This window comes from Toxotes jaculatrix, chromosome 6 (genome assembly GCF_017976425.1).
Source record: "Toxotes jaculatrix isolate fToxJac2 chromosome 6, fToxJac2.pri, whole genome shotgun sequence".
NCBI classification, from domain to species: domain Eukaryota; kingdom Metazoa; phylum Chordata; class Actinopteri; family Toxotidae; genus Toxotes; species Toxotes jaculatrix.
This window is the reverse complement of record NC_054399.1, coordinates 17,642,073-17,659,559: the sequence shown is the minus strand read 5'-3', so window position 1 is coordinate 17,659,559 and position 17,487 is coordinate 17,642,073. Positions and strand designations below refer to the sequence as shown.

The following is a 17,487-nucleotide window of genomic DNA, read 5'->3' as shown; positions in this document are numbered from 1 at the left end:
ATCACATGGTGCAATAACTATCTTAGTATTCATTCCTCTGTTTATTGCGGTTTCTCTGTTTCTCATTCTCCGATGGTTTTGATGTGTGATGATGTGTATTCTGATGAATGTTTGTATCACAGCTGGTCCAATCTGTAATGAATATGGGAAATAAGAGAAACAAACGAACAAATTCATAGAGAGCAATGATGTAGGAACAGTAGGGCTCGAGTATCAATGTGGACCTGATTCTTGTCTTTCTTTCATAACACACTGACATTGTGAATTCCATCCAGTAGCAACAGTTAACTGTCTGACAAACGATTTACTCTTTAGGCTTTATCAGTGGATAAAAAGAAAAACAGTTTATCACATCATTATAATCAATATACATGAGGGAGAAAAAGCATTTAAAGGCACTGCTGCCTTGGAAGACCATACACAAGGGATCACACAAGGGGCAATGGTGGGATGACAAGCTATACACCTCATCAGTTAAATTCAAGCTGACAGCAGTGTAAGTACATGGTACAGTATGTTCTCTACTGTAGCCTAAAGCAACCACCAGGACATCCCAGGGGAACAAGTGCCTACCTTCCCATCAGCCCTTTACACTGCATGCATGCGAACTTAAAGACCGCTTCAGCTAATTAAGCAGTCAAGTTGCTAACGTGTCAACATTGGGGAGTTGTTTCTCTTTGTAAATATCTCACTGGCTCTTAATGTGAATTTTTTGATTCCCTTAAGTTGCTTCATTAAGAGTGGATGAAGATGTAAACATACAGCCAGGACAAATAATGTAATTATGGAGAGAAATTTCCATGAGCAATCTGAAAATTTAATAAGCCATGTGTGTTATGTGCTGTCAACATGTAAAAGAGTGTGAAACATGTCACCCATGACTTGTCACAAGATTTCATCCCTTGCAACCCAAATCCGAGCCAAGATAATCACATACAGGCATGTTAACATGCACAGAGACATGCACACACATACACAACTCTGAGCCATCACAGCTCTTCACCCATCCGCAATAGTTAACTTTCTGCTCGGCTGGTTCAGTACAGGGACACAGAAGGGCGAGATGGAGGGTGCTGAACCGAGTCATTCAGTATGAGAGAATGAAGAGGAGGAGGAGGAGGAGTAGAGGGGACATGGTAGCCTGGTTCCAGACCTCTGAATCACCGCCCACATCACCAAATTTATCAGTGACTCAGAAAAGACTGATGTTGCTTTGGTGAACGGCTGTTTTGTGGTTGGAGAAACAACCGAGCCAATCAGAACCTTTGTGGCCAGGACAAATGCAAGTGATGTGACAAAGTTGTGTGAGGTTCAGACAGACTAGGACCTATAATGCCTTAAACTTGAGCCTGGCCATTGACCAGGTAATTCAGCAAATGATTTATTCCTTTTATTTTTACCTACTGTAGGAAACTTTTCTTTTTTGTATTTGCAATATATGAAGCTGTTTGTTTGTGGTTTAATGCAGGAATTCTGCCTCTTCAAAGATACATGTAGATGTCTCGACAGTCCTACGCAGGGAAGGGTGTAATGGAAAACTGTAGGATGATGAGGCAGATGAGGCAAAGAGCAAAATGTGTTGTGCAGACCTGCACATCAAACAACAATTGACTGGGTGAATCGATTCCTGTTACGAGGTGGGATCAACACAAGTGACTCCGGTGTACATTTGTCCATTTGCAGCCTGGAGAAATATGATTCCAGCTTAAGTCATGTGATTATTATTAGTAGAGAAGACAACAGACATCATCAGGGTGTTCTGGTGGCTGTCAACCGCAACATCTGCAGTTCGAGTTCAGATCAGATCAGGTCTTTGTCGCAATCACTCTCTCCCAGCATTTCATGTCAACTCTCTAATGATAAAGAAAACGCAGCATGTCAACACATCAGCTCTTTCAAAAGCTGGTTATGGTTTTGTGTACAAGAACAAGAAAAGGCTACAATTAGTAAAGAAAAAAAAGCTACTCACTTAACGTGAGAGTGACTCCAGTGCTTAATCAGACGTGTTAAATCAGATCAACGTAACGGGGTGCATAGGGAACTACGACAAAAATCCCACCTAAAATCTGTTCATGAGCACAAAAACAGTTCATAGGGGCAAAAAGTGACCCAGTGCCCAAGATTCCCACAGAGTTGCAGGGCATTATGTAATTGATACACACACATACAAAGCGAAAGGGCTGCAGAACAAGGAGGAAACTCTTCACACAAATGGGATGAAAGCACTGTTAGTATTTTTACAGAGCAGAGTCTACATGAATTATGAGATGTCATAACATAAATTTTATCATAGAAGTTTGAGCCATTTGCTGTGTAATGAAAAGATCTCTCTTGTCTCTCCGTTTGTCTCCCTGTCTCTTACTCAAGTGAGCAGTTGGCGTAAACACACTGGCTGCAGCAGTAACAATTATCAAGCCAAGCCTTCCCTGACATTCATATAAAGATGATTTTGGGTGAGTCACAGAGGCATGTGCAGAAAGAAACAAATCAATAGCAGATGGAGTGCTGGATGGACTAGTGTAGCGAGATGGTTATTTAGGTTGACATTTAAGCTGAGGTAAATAACCCCCTGTGTAAAGCGACCTCTATTTGTTTTTGCCAGGGCTGACTCCACTGTGGCAAATGAGGTCTGTTTTTCTGTTTATCTGTCTCCTTCCTTCTATATACACAGCATGTGCATTTCCTTCCCTCCACCTCTTTATCTTTTAGTCTTCTCCAGTATCTCTTGGCCTCCCTGAAAGCATCTGATCAACGTCAACACACAGGAGGAGGCCAAGTTCAACATAATCTAAGTGAGCACTGTTCTCTATTGTAGCTGTAGATAAAAACAGCCTTAAGTGTTTTATATTTCACTGATACGTAGGTGTGATGATCTTTAGTTAGGTGTTAGGTAATGTTTAGCAGTTACATGCAGTACATTTACATTTCTTTACCAGATTTATTCAACATTTTCCTTTTGTCTTTTCCATTTTTTCCTCCTCTGCTTTCTTCCTATTCCCATGACAGTTGCTCACTTCCCTCCAAACTCCCTCTCTCTCCTTAATGTGCTTTTTGTGTGAGTGAAAAGCAGAGCGGTCATACGCCTCGGCCGGGCCATCAAACATTTACATCATGTGGTGCTTTAGAGTGCAAAAGAGAGAAAGACAGAGGAGACAGACACAGGAAGAAAAGGAGAAGGATGCCTACAAAAGGAAATAACAAGGAAGACAGACAGTCACAGAAAGAAATGGGCAGTGAAAGACACAGACAGACAGACAAAGAGAGTGTAAAAGACAGAGACAGAGAGAGAAAGAGACAGGAGAACAGCTGAACGGCTCTAACAGAAGAATCATTGTCTGAGTGCCAGTAGGTCAGGAGTTCACCAGCCACTGGTCCACAGCAGGGCCAAATAATGCTATCATGAGTAACAGCAAGGACAGAATTTATAATTGATTACACAAGAGTTTGGAAAACTTGCTGCATGTTCTGGATTCAAGATTGGCGACAGATTTTCATTTAAAACTTCAGACGGTAAAAAATGTAGAGTCCTTAAACAGATAGAAAGAAAGACAGAAGGGGAGAGAACAGTCTGCAGAGAAAGGTAGAACACAAGCCTGATAATCTCAATACCTTTCTCATCTTGTGAAAAGAGAGGGTTTGAGTTTTGTGAGCAGATAAAAAATCAGATCATGCATCTGTGAAATTTCTCTGTATAACCTTGTATATTTAAATAATTTTAATTTGAGCCCAGGCTAAATCAATTAAAAGCTTTTGAATATATGATAAGTAAAGTTGCAGACTGGATCACTAAAAAATTGAGCCGACACTCACTATAAGTCTCTATAAAGCCGAGGAGAGCTGCAGATTTGGGTGGCAATTCTCTGATTTATCATTATGAGCAACCCCTTTCACGTTTAACAGTCATTTGACATATTGCTACTACAGAAGTATCAATTAAAACCACTTTAAACCAAACTACAAAGTACTGTACCAATTACTGATGTATAAGGGTATCAAGCAATTTCAAAGTGCTGCATCATTAAATATTCCTCTAGTGTACAGGTATTGAGAAGAAGTAATAGAGCTAAAATAAACTGACATTTGGTAATGTAACCAGAATTTTATAATTTACTTAAGTTGCATAATAACTGTTTTTTCTTTCTTTGTTCTAAAAGAATCATATAATAATGCAACGCTAAACTGCTGCTAAAAACAAGATTACATAATAAAGGTTTTTGTTTTTTTCATTTATCCAACAGTTGAAAGGCTTGACCTATACATACCAGCAATTCATCATCCTTTCCCAAGGTCTAGCACAGGTGGGGAGACAATTAGGCCAGAAAGAGTGCGCAGACAGTAATACCCTGAAGGATTCCCAGGAAAGGTGATTTTTTTTTTTTTTTTTTAAAGGGAAAAGGGATAATGATATTTTGGGGCAGCACATAGTGTATTTAATGACATGGGATGAAGCAAAGAGTGCAGTGATTAATCCTGTAATCCTTCCGATTACTCATCTATATATTAACTATAACCTAATGTATACTGTTAGCCTGATAGAAAAAAAGATAAGCACGAAAAATAAATGGAAAAACACCTGGTCCTGGCTGGCAAGTGCCATGCCATTATCTCCTTAATTTTCTCACTGGCCTAAATGCAACACCTCTCTCTCTGGAGATGACTGCTGATTTTTCCCTTTGGGCTCTGTCCCCCCCCCCCCCCCCCATTTCCATTTTTAGCTTTTTACCTGTCACTCCTAGAGCATTACAGTGAGTGAGCAGCTAAACCTCAGTGTCTCGCTCAAGGACACTTTATCATGAACATGGCCGTTAATGGGTTGGTCTGGCAGTTAATGGCTGTAATGGGTGTTGTCTTGTCCCAGGATCAAGCCCTTATACTGTGGACTTATGAAAGAAAACAAGGCAGAGGACACTACTGACAGCTTTAATGATTTCTAAATGAAGCAATTTTCCCATCCAACTCTGTACCCACCCAACCCCCCACAAGTCTTTCTCTTTGCAAAGAAATAGGCTATGCAATGAGAGCAGAGATAAACAGACACAAGTCCCCATACTGAGGAGAGAGTCAGACATAGGAGAAGAGAGAGAATAAACACCCATTACCATTTATAAATGCAATGTGTGCTTCCATAACACTCATACATACAAATATTTAGATTTAGTGTCAAAAATGTGTACATCATCTCACACATAGACAGTTATGACTGAATAAACATGATACAAATACACACACAGGGGAGAACACACACACACACACACACATATTATCTCTTTTCCATCACACAAACAGCGCAGCATTTAGACACAACATACAGGAGCAGATTCCTATCTGAACTATTGCTTGACTTCCTACCCCATAACAGACACTGTTTGTTTTGTTGTTTTGACCCACCCCATGCAAGCAGTGACAAACTTGCTTTATCATGTTTACCACAAATTTGTATACATGTAGCATATTTCAGAGATGTGTGGTGCTGAATGCATTTATGGACATATGCTAATTCCTCCTTTTACAGATGATGGTTTTAACCTTCACAAGCCTCATAGAAGAAAGAAAACAAAACATCCCTTCTCTGCCACTGACTGATGAGAACAAATTTAGCTGCTGTTGTTTTATGAGGGACAAGAGTCACCTTGAAGCTTTTGTAGTCAAATCACAGCAGCTCTTTTCCTTGCTTCCAATCCATACATCGCATAACATAGCAAGCACTGCCTTCACATCTAGTATAGTGCCTAAATGCTGCAAAATGAAGAGGTAGACTCGGGGAATGGGTGGGGGATGGGGCACAAAATGATGCAAAGTAGCTAAGGAAAACATTAATAATAATATGGAAGGTGGGCTTTTTAAAAAAGTAATACACAAATATATCCTTTTTTGACATAATGATCTTGTTCAATTGAGAAAGTCAGACTTACAGTCCTTCTAGGAAATGTACCAAGAGATAACATCAATGTGAATGACACAACAAAATCCCATTATGTATTGTGTGATGCTGCAATACATTTGTCATTTTGTGTTGAGCATGTGTTGTGTTATAAAGACATCCATTTGTTCATTGGGGTTGTGAACCAAAAAGGTTAAGAACCACCAGGTTACATAATGCACCTAACACTCCCTCCACATCACTGCAGCCATCCAAAACAGGGACTGATCCGCACGCACACAAACACACACACAAACACACACAAATTTCACCCAGGTACAGGGCAGATACACTACATCAAAATGGAGGACGGGGGGAGTCTGCTAAACATGATTTTATTCCATTATGTAATTGTCTAACCCAGTGACAGCAGCCCTATAAGACATTTTTTTACCCCACTCATCATGATAGAACTCACTTTTCCCTTTTGAGATATCAAGCTTTTCTGCCATCTACCTCCTTTTCTCTACCTATATTTTCTCACCTTCACTGGGATATTTTTTTTCCTCCACACCTCCTTTTTCTCCCTCTCATTGGTTGTCTGTTTAACCCATCTACTTCTCCTCATACCCGACCCTGTCTTACTCACAGCACTCACCCCTGTCCCTTCCTCTGGTCTCTTTCTCCAGCTACCCACTCTTCCTTGCTATCACCCTTGATTCCCCCTCTCTCCCAATTCCCAGCCAGTTTAACCCCATTATGCCTCTTCTCCTCTTTCCATGTAAATTCTTCCACTCTAAATCTTATCTTCCCCCAGGTTTTTCCCCTGCAACACCTACTTTATTTTTTCAATTATCCCCCCACCCTCCCACCCAAGGCCTTACCAGGTGTGAGCTACAGTGAAGCGTCGCCTCTGTCGGATGCTCTTGTTGACCATCAGCTTGCGGAAGAGCCGCGGGGAGCTTCTAGGGGACAGTTTCGGGGACGTGGCGCCCCTTTTCCCTCCCACCACACCTGGCATCTTGGGAGGCTCCAGTTCCAGATGCATGTGCTCCTTGAATGTCCGAATGCAAGAGTCCATCTCAACACTCAGCTCATTGGATGACATCCCTGCAGGCTGGGATCGGTTCTGTGTGGCAGACTTTTATTCCTCTGTCAAATTCTGCCACTTTCTGCCCAAAATCAGTCCCAGGACTCGGTCATGTACAGCTGATTTGTTTTCCTTCCTTATCCAGATGCAGAGAAGCTCAAATTAGGCTGAAACCTTGAAGTTTTTTTTTGTTGTTGTTGTTTGTGTTGCCTCTGTGCTTTCTATTTTTCCCCGTTCTTCAGGGGCTTAGGGATTAGCCAGCCAGCAGTCGTGCCCTCTCCCCCTCTCTCTTTCCTGTGGCTCGTACACCGTGCTTCCCTGCTGGTCTTCTGTTCCTCTGACGCTCTTAGAGGAGCTTTACCCACAGCAGGGTCACATACAACTCCTTCCAGGACAGAAGAATTCCTCTTTTCAAAACTGCTCGTCTCCCATCGCTCTCCTGGTCTTGCTGCCTGTAAAGAGTACACCCCAATGCTCTATCACCCTCCCTCCTTGTCCCTGTGTCCCTCTGTCTCTCTGACACAGTTGGTGCCTGCTAAATGCACACCTCAGTACCAGCTCTTTCTCTCAGTCCATCAAGGCAGCTTGACGTTGGAGGATCTCCCTTATGAAAGATTCAGAAGGGTTGAAAACTGCTCTCTGCCTTCTCCTGTTTTGCTCTCCATCCATCACTGCCTGACTGACCTCCTCTCCCTGCAAGTAGCCCCCACCTCTTCAAAAAGGCACTCCCGGTGTGGCACAAAGTGACTCCCACTTCGCCGAGCCTCTAGTCAGATTTCCCTTGACTCGCGCAGTCAGAGCAGCGAGCGGAGCACAGCACAGCATTCAGGCAAATGCTTCGCTTGCTGTTTCATTCAGAATATACACAAGGAGCTGAGAGCAGGCACGCAGTGAGCGCAAGCCACGCCTCCCTTGTTAAGGATTGGCTGGTGGTTGTTGTGACGACAGACAGGCAGGCACAGTAACAGGTTGTGGGATTTATTATTTATTTTTTGTTTAGCCAGGATTTGTGGTAATGTTGCTGATGATGTTGTGACCTTTAGTGAGGCAGGCAACCGGTGAGTGCAGGCCAAGAAAAAAGGCAATTTGGAAAGGGGATAAAAGCAAACAGCTTAATGGGCATCAGTGAGCAGGAACATACACACTGCTCAAAGGTCAACTGATTCAAATAAACACTCCAAAGCATGCATTTACGCCAGTACATAAACCTATTGCAAAAAGAAGAAAACCGCTTATTAACTTACTACACAAAGTCTATTCCATCACAATCTAACCAACATTTTCTTCCCCTCTCTCTCTCTCTCTCTCACACACACACACTTTTACCCATCCATAATTCTGTCTGAATGGAAGCAATCCAACCATGAGATTGCCACAGTATGCAGAGAAAAGGAATGAAAGAAAGAACAGACACATACAGTCATCCCAGATACACATCCACACACACAAAGGGCTACTTACTCTGAGTGATGAAAAGAAGACAGAGAAAAAGAGGGGCAATGCCCTGAAGGTACAGAGAATGAGAAGAAAAATCCAAAAGGAACATCAGAAGAGGCAGAATGGCAGCGTGACGAGTACTGGAAATGTGAGTACTTGCTCGTCTGCTCGGTGGACTGATTTGTTTTGGTTGTGAGTCACTGATGATTGTGAGCCATCAAAGCATGTAGCTCTTTCTCACTAAACGCTTGCCAACGAACCTTTTGAAAATAGTCTTTCCATGCTTGTATATAAAGAAGAAAATACTTAGTAGTAATATGAGGCTTCATATAGGAGCACAGCAGGCTAGAGTGTGCTGTTGGTGGTTTAAGATGAGCCAGTGATGCATGGCATTCCCTGGCTCTTGTCCCCCTGTCTCTCCTACTTTAGTACAAATAAGTTTCACTGGCAAACAGGCTAAACTGGTGCTTGACAAAGCAAAGACAGCTAATAACTGACCTGTATATTTCTTTTGTGCTTGTACATCTTAGAGGTGTTAAGATATTTCACAGGATATGTGAAAGAAATTTGACTAACTTGTATTTGAAAAGTTAGGGGATAACCAGAGCCACTAGGATTCATCCTCTGGGAACTATACATTTCACTAAAAGCAAAAAGTGTCAACCTGCTGGTGGCAAGAAAAGTCAGAGGACTGCCAAAGAAAACAGGATTTTAACTGCGGGGAGCATGAATGACAATCTACCAAATAGCTGGCATGTTCCAGCCAAAGTGGTGGATAAAAGTGACTGACCAACAGATACTGCCATCCCTAGAGCCATGCCATTAGCATGGTTAAAAAGCACTTCACAGAACTGAAAAAGAAGGACTGAATTCGCAGTTTCTCCATCTGCCTCCCATTGCATCTTGAACCCAGAAAGATAGAATCCAAAACACCTGCACACAAAATCACTTTTGCGAGGTGTCTGCACTGAAAGGGGGGTGACAAAAGATGAATGACAAAGCATAAATGAGATAGGCAGAAAACCAATGCCAGCAAGCCATTTTAAAAGAGATTGAATTGGAGCGTGACTGGGACATTTCATTCCACGTTAAACTCTGGTTTTTATATCCTTGAGGGCTTGAGTGAAAGCTCACAATGCATGGTCACAGCACAGATAGAGTTGAGATATAAAATTGTCCCTACAGCCAACCATAAAGGAGCTCTGGCAGCTCTGCACAGCTATGTTACTTGGACCTCAATATTGATATCTGTGGGGGTGGAAACTGATAAAGATGCTGCATTCTTTTTAGGTATCTGGGTGAGTGAAGGTTTCTAGTCTCAAAATGATTGGTCAATTAATTATTTTATTGACAGAAAAGTAATTAACAACAATTTGAATAACTGATTAATCATTTAAGTCATTTATCATACACGTTTTGAGTTAAATGCTAATGTCAGTATGTTAACATGCTCACAATAACAGTGCTAACATGGTGATTTACTGGTTCACCAAGCATAATGTCAGCAAAGTTCATATCTTAGTTAAGCGTGTTAGCATGCTAAAACATACTAATTACCTCTAAAGGCAAAGAAGAGCTGAAGTTGATGGTGATGCTGTTAAGTTTTGTAGGTATTTAGTCACAAACCAAAGTACTGGACTGATTGAGGTTTGACTTAATGGTGGTGCTACATGAAAAGTGCAGGATCACCAAAGTGATGGTCATCCATCCAATAGTTGTTGAGACATTTCACTAAAACCACAACCTCATGGTGGATTCAGATGAAAAGTGCAGGGATCACAAACTTTAGTAGGATTCATCCTCTGGGGATCATGAATGTCTGTCCATAATTTCATTGCAATCCAATATTTGTTGAGATATTTACATATGGACAGACATCTGGTGGACACACCAACCGTAAGAATAACATAGCGTTTTTAAAATTGGTCATTTTAGTGATAGTAACATCTTTTTAATAATTATATGAATCAATGTGTCTGTAGGAGGAACAACTGAAGTGATTAATCAATGTTCTGCCATTTTTCTGTTCTTATACATCTAATATTCTGAATGAGTACAGGGTTTAAGATTTTAGTGTTCTTGCCCACCCCACAGCCCCACCTGTCACTTTCCATAATGTCACAACATGCAAGAGAGACGCCTCAGCCTGCACCATTTTCCCTCGGTCTCTCGTCTCCCACAGTGAGTAGGGTGATCACAACATCCTTAGGACCCCGTCGGTGTGTGTAAGTGTGTGTGTGTGTGTGTGTGAAGGGTATCTTGTACATGTTTCTGTGTGTTTAACATGAGTGTGTGGGTCAGATGGAGGTGATGGGGTGATGCGTGTGATGGGGTTTGGGTCTTCAGATGAGAGTCCTTAATGTAGCGTCTCTGGTTACATAAAGCCCTCTCTTCTTTATTCCCTCTTTCACACTCCATCTCTCTCAGATAAGTGAAAAACAATACTGCATTGTGGACCAGAAAAACAGACCTGCAGTCATTCACGATGGTTCAAAGAAAAACAGAAAGAAAGACATGAACACAATGAGAAATAAGATAATGCACACTGAAGTGCCAAGGACAAGCAAAAGTGGTTTGAAAAGACTATTTATCCATATGAATTATACCCCTTTAACAAATGCAAATATAAATAAAGGACAAAAGCTTATAGGAAAGGAGAATGAACAGAGTGAAAAGAGGCAGAGAACAATAGCAAAATTGGATAGAGGTGGTTTGTGGAGAAACCTGAGAGAGCTAGAGAAAAGGGCAAACTGTTCTGTTTTGAAGGGGACCTCGTCAATATTTCTTCTGTGTGCAATCCTAGAAAACAAAGAGTGATGTCTGTTACAGGTTCCTCCCTGGCATGTTTTAGTATATGACAGTTATCCCATTAAATAACATCCCTGTCAACCCACAGCCTCACAAACTAAACTACACTGAGCACCAGGTTTTATCCACACTCACACATGAGAGGATTGCTCACAACACAAACTGACAACCAGGAGAGTAGCCAAGGTAAATATGAAAGATTTTTTTTGCTCTTTCTGACACTGAACCAAAACTCTCCCAAAGCTGATGAAACTGTTGAGAGAACATGAAGGCTTATAACAAGTATTTAGCATAAAACTGGCTCTTCTTTGATCACGCATTGTTCCACTAGCTAAGACGTATAATCATGCAAAATGATGTTCAAATATCTGGTGTATGTTGACTTTGATGTATGAAGTTATGTTGGACTTCTGGTGAGCAGAATTTCCACCCACCATAGACTGAGACTTGTGTTGTACCAAGAGTCCCATCTATTCAGCAAAAAAAAAAGATTAATAGATCATTTGAAATGTACTTAGTCACTACACAGCGACAGAAAAATCTGTTCAGTTAAAGCAGCAGAAACAAGTCAAATCTCCAATATTACCCTGTTTCATATATGACTGACATCATTTCTTGTTTTGAAATTAAAGTCTTTTTCTGTTGATGTGTGTCTATGATGCTTAATTAAGTCGGGGGGGGGGGTTGAATATTTCTTATACAAACTCTATGGCTAAAGCTGGAACTACACACTGAAACAACCGTAATCTTGATGCATAATTTGCCTGTTTTTGTCTCCCTGCGATTACTCACACCCACACAAAAGCCGTCTGGAACACCAGCAGAGAGGGCAGTGCTCAACAACACACCACATAATGAAAGTACACAGAGTGCAGACAAGCCATAATCTGACCAGAGTCATCCTGACCTAGGGTGAAAAACACATTCAGATATAGTTTCAAATCAAGTTTGGAGAGACATCTGAAATGACAAATTTCATTCATAGTGGGAAATTATACCATTATGCATCGCTGAGAGCACTGGTCTGGGCTTTAAATAGATAAATCTTTACTACAAGGATTCTGGGAAGACCTGTGCACATAGGCAGTATTCAATCCTATGTAACCACTGCCATAAATTACAATTCTTTTGTCAAGCAACTCTGAAATATCACCACAGTGCAACTGCAACAGAACAGCCTTTTCATAGAGGAGCTGTCTCTCAGTCTGGAGGTTTGAGTTCTTATAGACCTGTACCTCCTTCCTGTAGGCAGAGGCACAAAGAGGTTGTTACAAGGGTGGGTTGGATCTGCAGCTTTGCTGCCGGCCTTTTTCTGGACACGGCCAGCATAAACAGAGTCCAAGTCTGGCACAATCCCCTGTGCTGTTTTAACCATCCAGGCCAAGTCCTTCCTGTCCTGCGCTGTGCAGCTGCCATACCAGACCACCATACTGAGGCAGAGAATGCTCTCTATGATGGTTCTGTAGGGAAAAAAGCCTTCGCTGGGCCTTCTTTACCAGGTGAGAGGTGTTCAGGGTCCATGTGAGGTCAGTGGTGATGTGGATACCCAGGACCTTGATGTTCTCAACTTGCTCTACCTCCTCCCCATGTATGAGGAGGGGAGCATGAGCCATCTTCCTGGATCTCTTGTAGTCCACAATGACCTCCTTGGTCTTACTGGTGTTCAGGACCAGGGTGTTGTCTGAACACCACTCAGTAAGGTGCTGGACCTCGTCTCTGTAGTGTGTCTCATCATTGTCTAATATGAGACCCACTGCAGTCATGTCATCTGCAAATTTCACAATGGTATTTGAAGTATGGATGGCAGTGCAGTCGTGTGTGAACAGGGTAAAGAGGACTGGGCTGAGCGCACAACCCTGTGGCGTACCCGTGTTCAGGACCAAAACAAGACATCTGAAGACACTGCATGGGCTCAGTACTTGTGATGGACATTTTTCAATGTTTTAAAGACCTTCTGTAGACTAAACAATTATAAAGGAGTTACTGAAATATACTCAACAGATTAATCAACCAAGCAAATGATACATAGGCCACCAGCCACTGAGCCACTGGTCAGCTGTTGAGGAATGTCTTTTGGCCAATCATCATCTTTAGTTTCACTTGTACTGTAAATGCATTCACTCGCTTTCATTTAGCTTTGTTGTGTCTCTGTCCTTTACATGCACAGGAGAGTTCCTGTTTGCACAGGCTTTTCTCGAGCAGTGGCACAAGCACACCCAAGCACACACACACACACACACCATTTCAACAATCACTCTGTGAGTGATTCTGAGCTCTGAAACAATTGTGTACATCAGCAGGAAAAATAATTGAATCCCAAAATAACTTCTTACTCCCTGCTCTTTTCAAACATTGGTGGCAGCATTTAAATAAGTACAAGCAGCGACGAGATGGTGCTGATTACTTGCATTTAAATTGTGTTACAGACAGATACATATAAAATACACAAAACACACATTTAACAGCATTTCAGGCTCCGTTGGGGATGACAGTGATCAGACTTGTGGACCATCAGGAAGATTCTGTTGCCTGACGTTCAGCAGCACTGATATGGACATAGTGTGATGGCTTTCAAAAGGAGGGAAAAGCACATGGGGGCCTCTAATACCAGGGTTACTGACAACTGACAAACACCTCACCTGCTATAAAGTCTGCAGTTGCCTGAGCGGACTGTACGGCCACCAATAAACTCACTGTTAACAGAGAGAAATGGAAGTCATCATCAGATGCTATGAAAATAATGAAAGTGAGTTCAGATGGGTTGCACATTATGGGGAAAAAACAACACAAAGTGTCTTGTAAAGGTCTTTAAACCACCACAAAACTCCAGAGCAGCTTCAGCGCTCCTTGGCATAGATCTTCCAAGTCTCTGAACCCTACTGGAGTGATTTAATACATCCAAAAAATATTCCCTCAATTGCTCTTTTGATGACAGTGGTGAAGAAATCAGTCCAAAATCTCCCACGGCTGTTAAACTGAGTTGAGATCAGATGAACAAACAGGCTATAGCATATGATTCACATCATCTTCATGCTCAAACCATTCGGTGAAGCCCCGTGTGGAAGCATCCGCATTTATGTTTCTCCACTTATCTATTCAGAGTTTTTCTTTTATCTATGAATAGTCTAAATGAGTAAATGTGTGTGTTCGAGTCCATCCAGTCAACCATTATCATGCTGCCCTCCTCTGGTAGTAACAGAAATTGCAGCTCCTCAAACCCCTCAGTGATTTCTCTATAAGGACTTGCTGTTTAATCCCAGGATTTTTATGCTATTCATAAATGAAAACTACAGAAAATAAAATTATCTTTCATTTCTCTTCTTGGTGGTTTCTTCTTCATGAGAACAATAACAATACTGGAGACCCCCCCGCCCCCAACATGGGGGTTGGAACACCCAGTTCGGTCACAAGATAAATGTTAGGGGTCATGAAGTGATTAACAATATAGTAACAATAGTAAAATGTAAATGTAAAAATGCTCTCTGGCAGCAACATCCAGTAACACCCTACACACATGTATATACAGCACACACAAACACACACACACTTAAAAGCACAGCCGATCAGGACTGATTAGCACTAGTCTTTCCAGCAGATCTTATTCATCTAACTGAAAGGAATGAAACACTTGGCAACTCCTATTAAATTGTTCCTCAGCCGGCTCCATCTTTACTAAAATAACACGCACACGCATGCACACACTCGAGTACAGGGCCAATCAGGACTGATTAGCGAGTTGAGTAAAAGCGTATCTGAGTTTGACACGACTGGACAACTGGAAGCCCGCCAAGACTGGCCACTTGCTGTTTGTGTCTGTGTGTGTGTGTGTGTGTTATCTGGAACAGCACATTGTACTTGTTGCTGTGAACGTGTGCCCAGTGTGTGTGTGACTATACAAGCCTGTCTGAAGGCATGGTGCATAAATAATGAAACAAGGCAGTGTCATCTTCAAAGGGCTGAATCCAACATGACAGATCAGTCACTGATGGAGAAAGGTATTCTAACAAGACTTTTCTGAAGCCCAGTCAATGTTCAGAGTGACTGGGGAAACCCGTGGTTTGCTATAACATAGCTTTCCCTCCAATGACTAACCACTCAAATTGCATTTAATTAACCTTTGATTGCTCCCAACTCGCATCAAAGGTATGGGGGGGAAAAAATGTTTACTTATCAGTTTAAAGCACCTTCTCCTTGCTATGTTTCACTTAAGAAGAAGCATGTCAGTAAAGACTGATATATGCTCAGAACACCCCAGAGGTCATATTCAGATAAAGCAAGTAGACCTAAATGAACAACAAGAAGCAGATATGAAATCCACAGATCACCAAACTAGACATTCTCCACTCCTTAGCTGTACCAGGGGATTCTGATTAATCTTGACAGAATCTTGCTCTAGACTCTAGAGCAATGCCAACTGAGAATACACTTCAAGAAAAATGCTGCACAGGCACAGCACCTCTGTGGACATTTGTATTTTTTCATACTTTCTTATCCCTTGTGTTTATTTATGTCACTGACTTTTACTTATTTGTTACATTTTATTGAATTATTGTTGTTTTAGGTCTTGAAAAACACTATATAATGTTTTTAAGCTTTTGTCTGTGCTGTTTTAATCCCTCTGTGATGCACTTTTGGCAGCATTTCTGTATGTAAGGTGCACATCTTGCTCACTACAAGCAATCACGTAACAGCCTTTCATGTACAATACATATGTGGCGTTTACTGTGAATGAAACTTTTGTTCTCTGACTTCAGTCTTTAAGGTAGTGCCTCCCCTCAGACAACACAGGTGCCCTGTTAAATCTGCACCAAGACTAGAGAAACGCACTGCCTGAGGGACAAATAAATGACCCACGAGCTCCATAGCTCACACAATATAAAGAGAAACCAAACCACCTAACAATGATGCCTGGAAACAGGAGCATCTCCAGAAGGAGATGATGAGACAAACATAACACCAGATAATGACTTTATACCAGGGCACAATGGGAGAAGTGTCTGGATCAGGGCTGGAAGTATTGAGATCCTGAAAGTTGTAGTATTATAAAAACACTCCATTACAAGTAAAAGACACCACTACACCACTGCTTTCTACAGGTCTACAAAACAAATGCAGGCTTTATTATTCCTCCCAAAACTGAGACTTAGCAAACAGCTGGTGCCTCCTTTCTAGCACCCTGGCATAAGCTTTCCCAGGAAAATGAAAATTATGAGTAAATATTTCTAAGTTTATAAGCTGTTCCTGACCTCTGCAATGATAAAGAAATGTATCAGCCACAACAACACAACAATATCAAGCACCTTCAGCATCTCATGCTGATTCTCATCCAACCTTGATGCTTTTCCTCTGAGGAGCTTTTTTTTTACTACTTTGGTAATATTTATTACAAAGGCAGGCAAAGTTTCCCCTGAGTTTTCAGACTCTGACCTCTCCCCTGAAAAGCTGTTACTCAAAGAACTTTCACCGCCTGACAATATATCCAGTCAAAGTCAGCAGTTCTCCTCCCTGCTGAGGACAGTCTGGTCAGGCCCAGCCTTCATTTTCTGAGTAGTCTGACAGTTTGCCAGGGCCTCTTTGAGACCAACTGTATGTTTTTCTCCCTTAGCTTCTTTCACATCTGAATTTTTGCTTCCACAACTACCCTTCTGACCTCCTGACACCTGTCTGCTGATTGAGGAGGCCAGCAAAGCCCTGAAGATCTCCTTCTTGAGCTATGTCTGTTTTAACCTTTTTTCAGATTTTTAAAAAGTATATTACAGTGTTTCTCCCAGGAACTGCTTCAGCTAAGGTGGTAAGCCATCCAGATTTTGACATATCTTGGATGGATAGTAGATGATGGCTACCACAATAGTTAATGCATGTAATCTGCTGTGTGATACAGCATTTCTGCTCTTTTGTTCTTTAGTTTATATTTTATTTCATCAGTGTTTCATCAGTGTTTCAGTTGCTCATTATGTTTGCAAAAGTGGCCTTTGTTTGCTTTGTTTCAGGGGAAATGGCCGGTGGTACAGTGTGGTATGATACTAAATGTGGCTGTCATTCATTAATTTGTGTTGTATCTATCTAATGTACACAAGGAACCCACATAAACCAAAGCACATTCCAGTTACACCGTCAGCAAGTGTGTTTTTCCTAGTACTACTTTGTCTTGTACTATACAGTCCACTCACCATTCAGGATCAACCGGCGTGATGTCTATCCTGGGAGGGGCTCCAAATGGCAGGGATGTTGGTCTGGCTACGATCTCCTCGTCAGGCGTCCGCGACCTCTCCCCCTGACGCCATGACAGCGG

General features: G+C 41.7%; 1 protein-coding gene across 1 annotated transcript in view; it reads right to left on the bottom strand.

Annotated features, from left to right (window-relative positions):
- The window catches only part of pde4ba (phosphodiesterase 4B, cAMP-specific a), a 117,459-nt gene extending 109,838 nt beyond the window's left edge, over positions 1 to 7,621 (bottom strand). The window contains exon 1 of the mRNA XM_041039615.1: positions 6,745 to 7,621. Within this exon, the coding sequence (XP_040895549.1) occupies positions 6,745 to 6,968 (224 nt within the window). The 5' untranslated portion in view covers positions 6,969 to 7,621. The remainder of the gene's footprint in view (positions 1 to 6,744) is intronic.
- Positions 7,622 to 17,487: the final 9,866 nt, after the last annotated feature.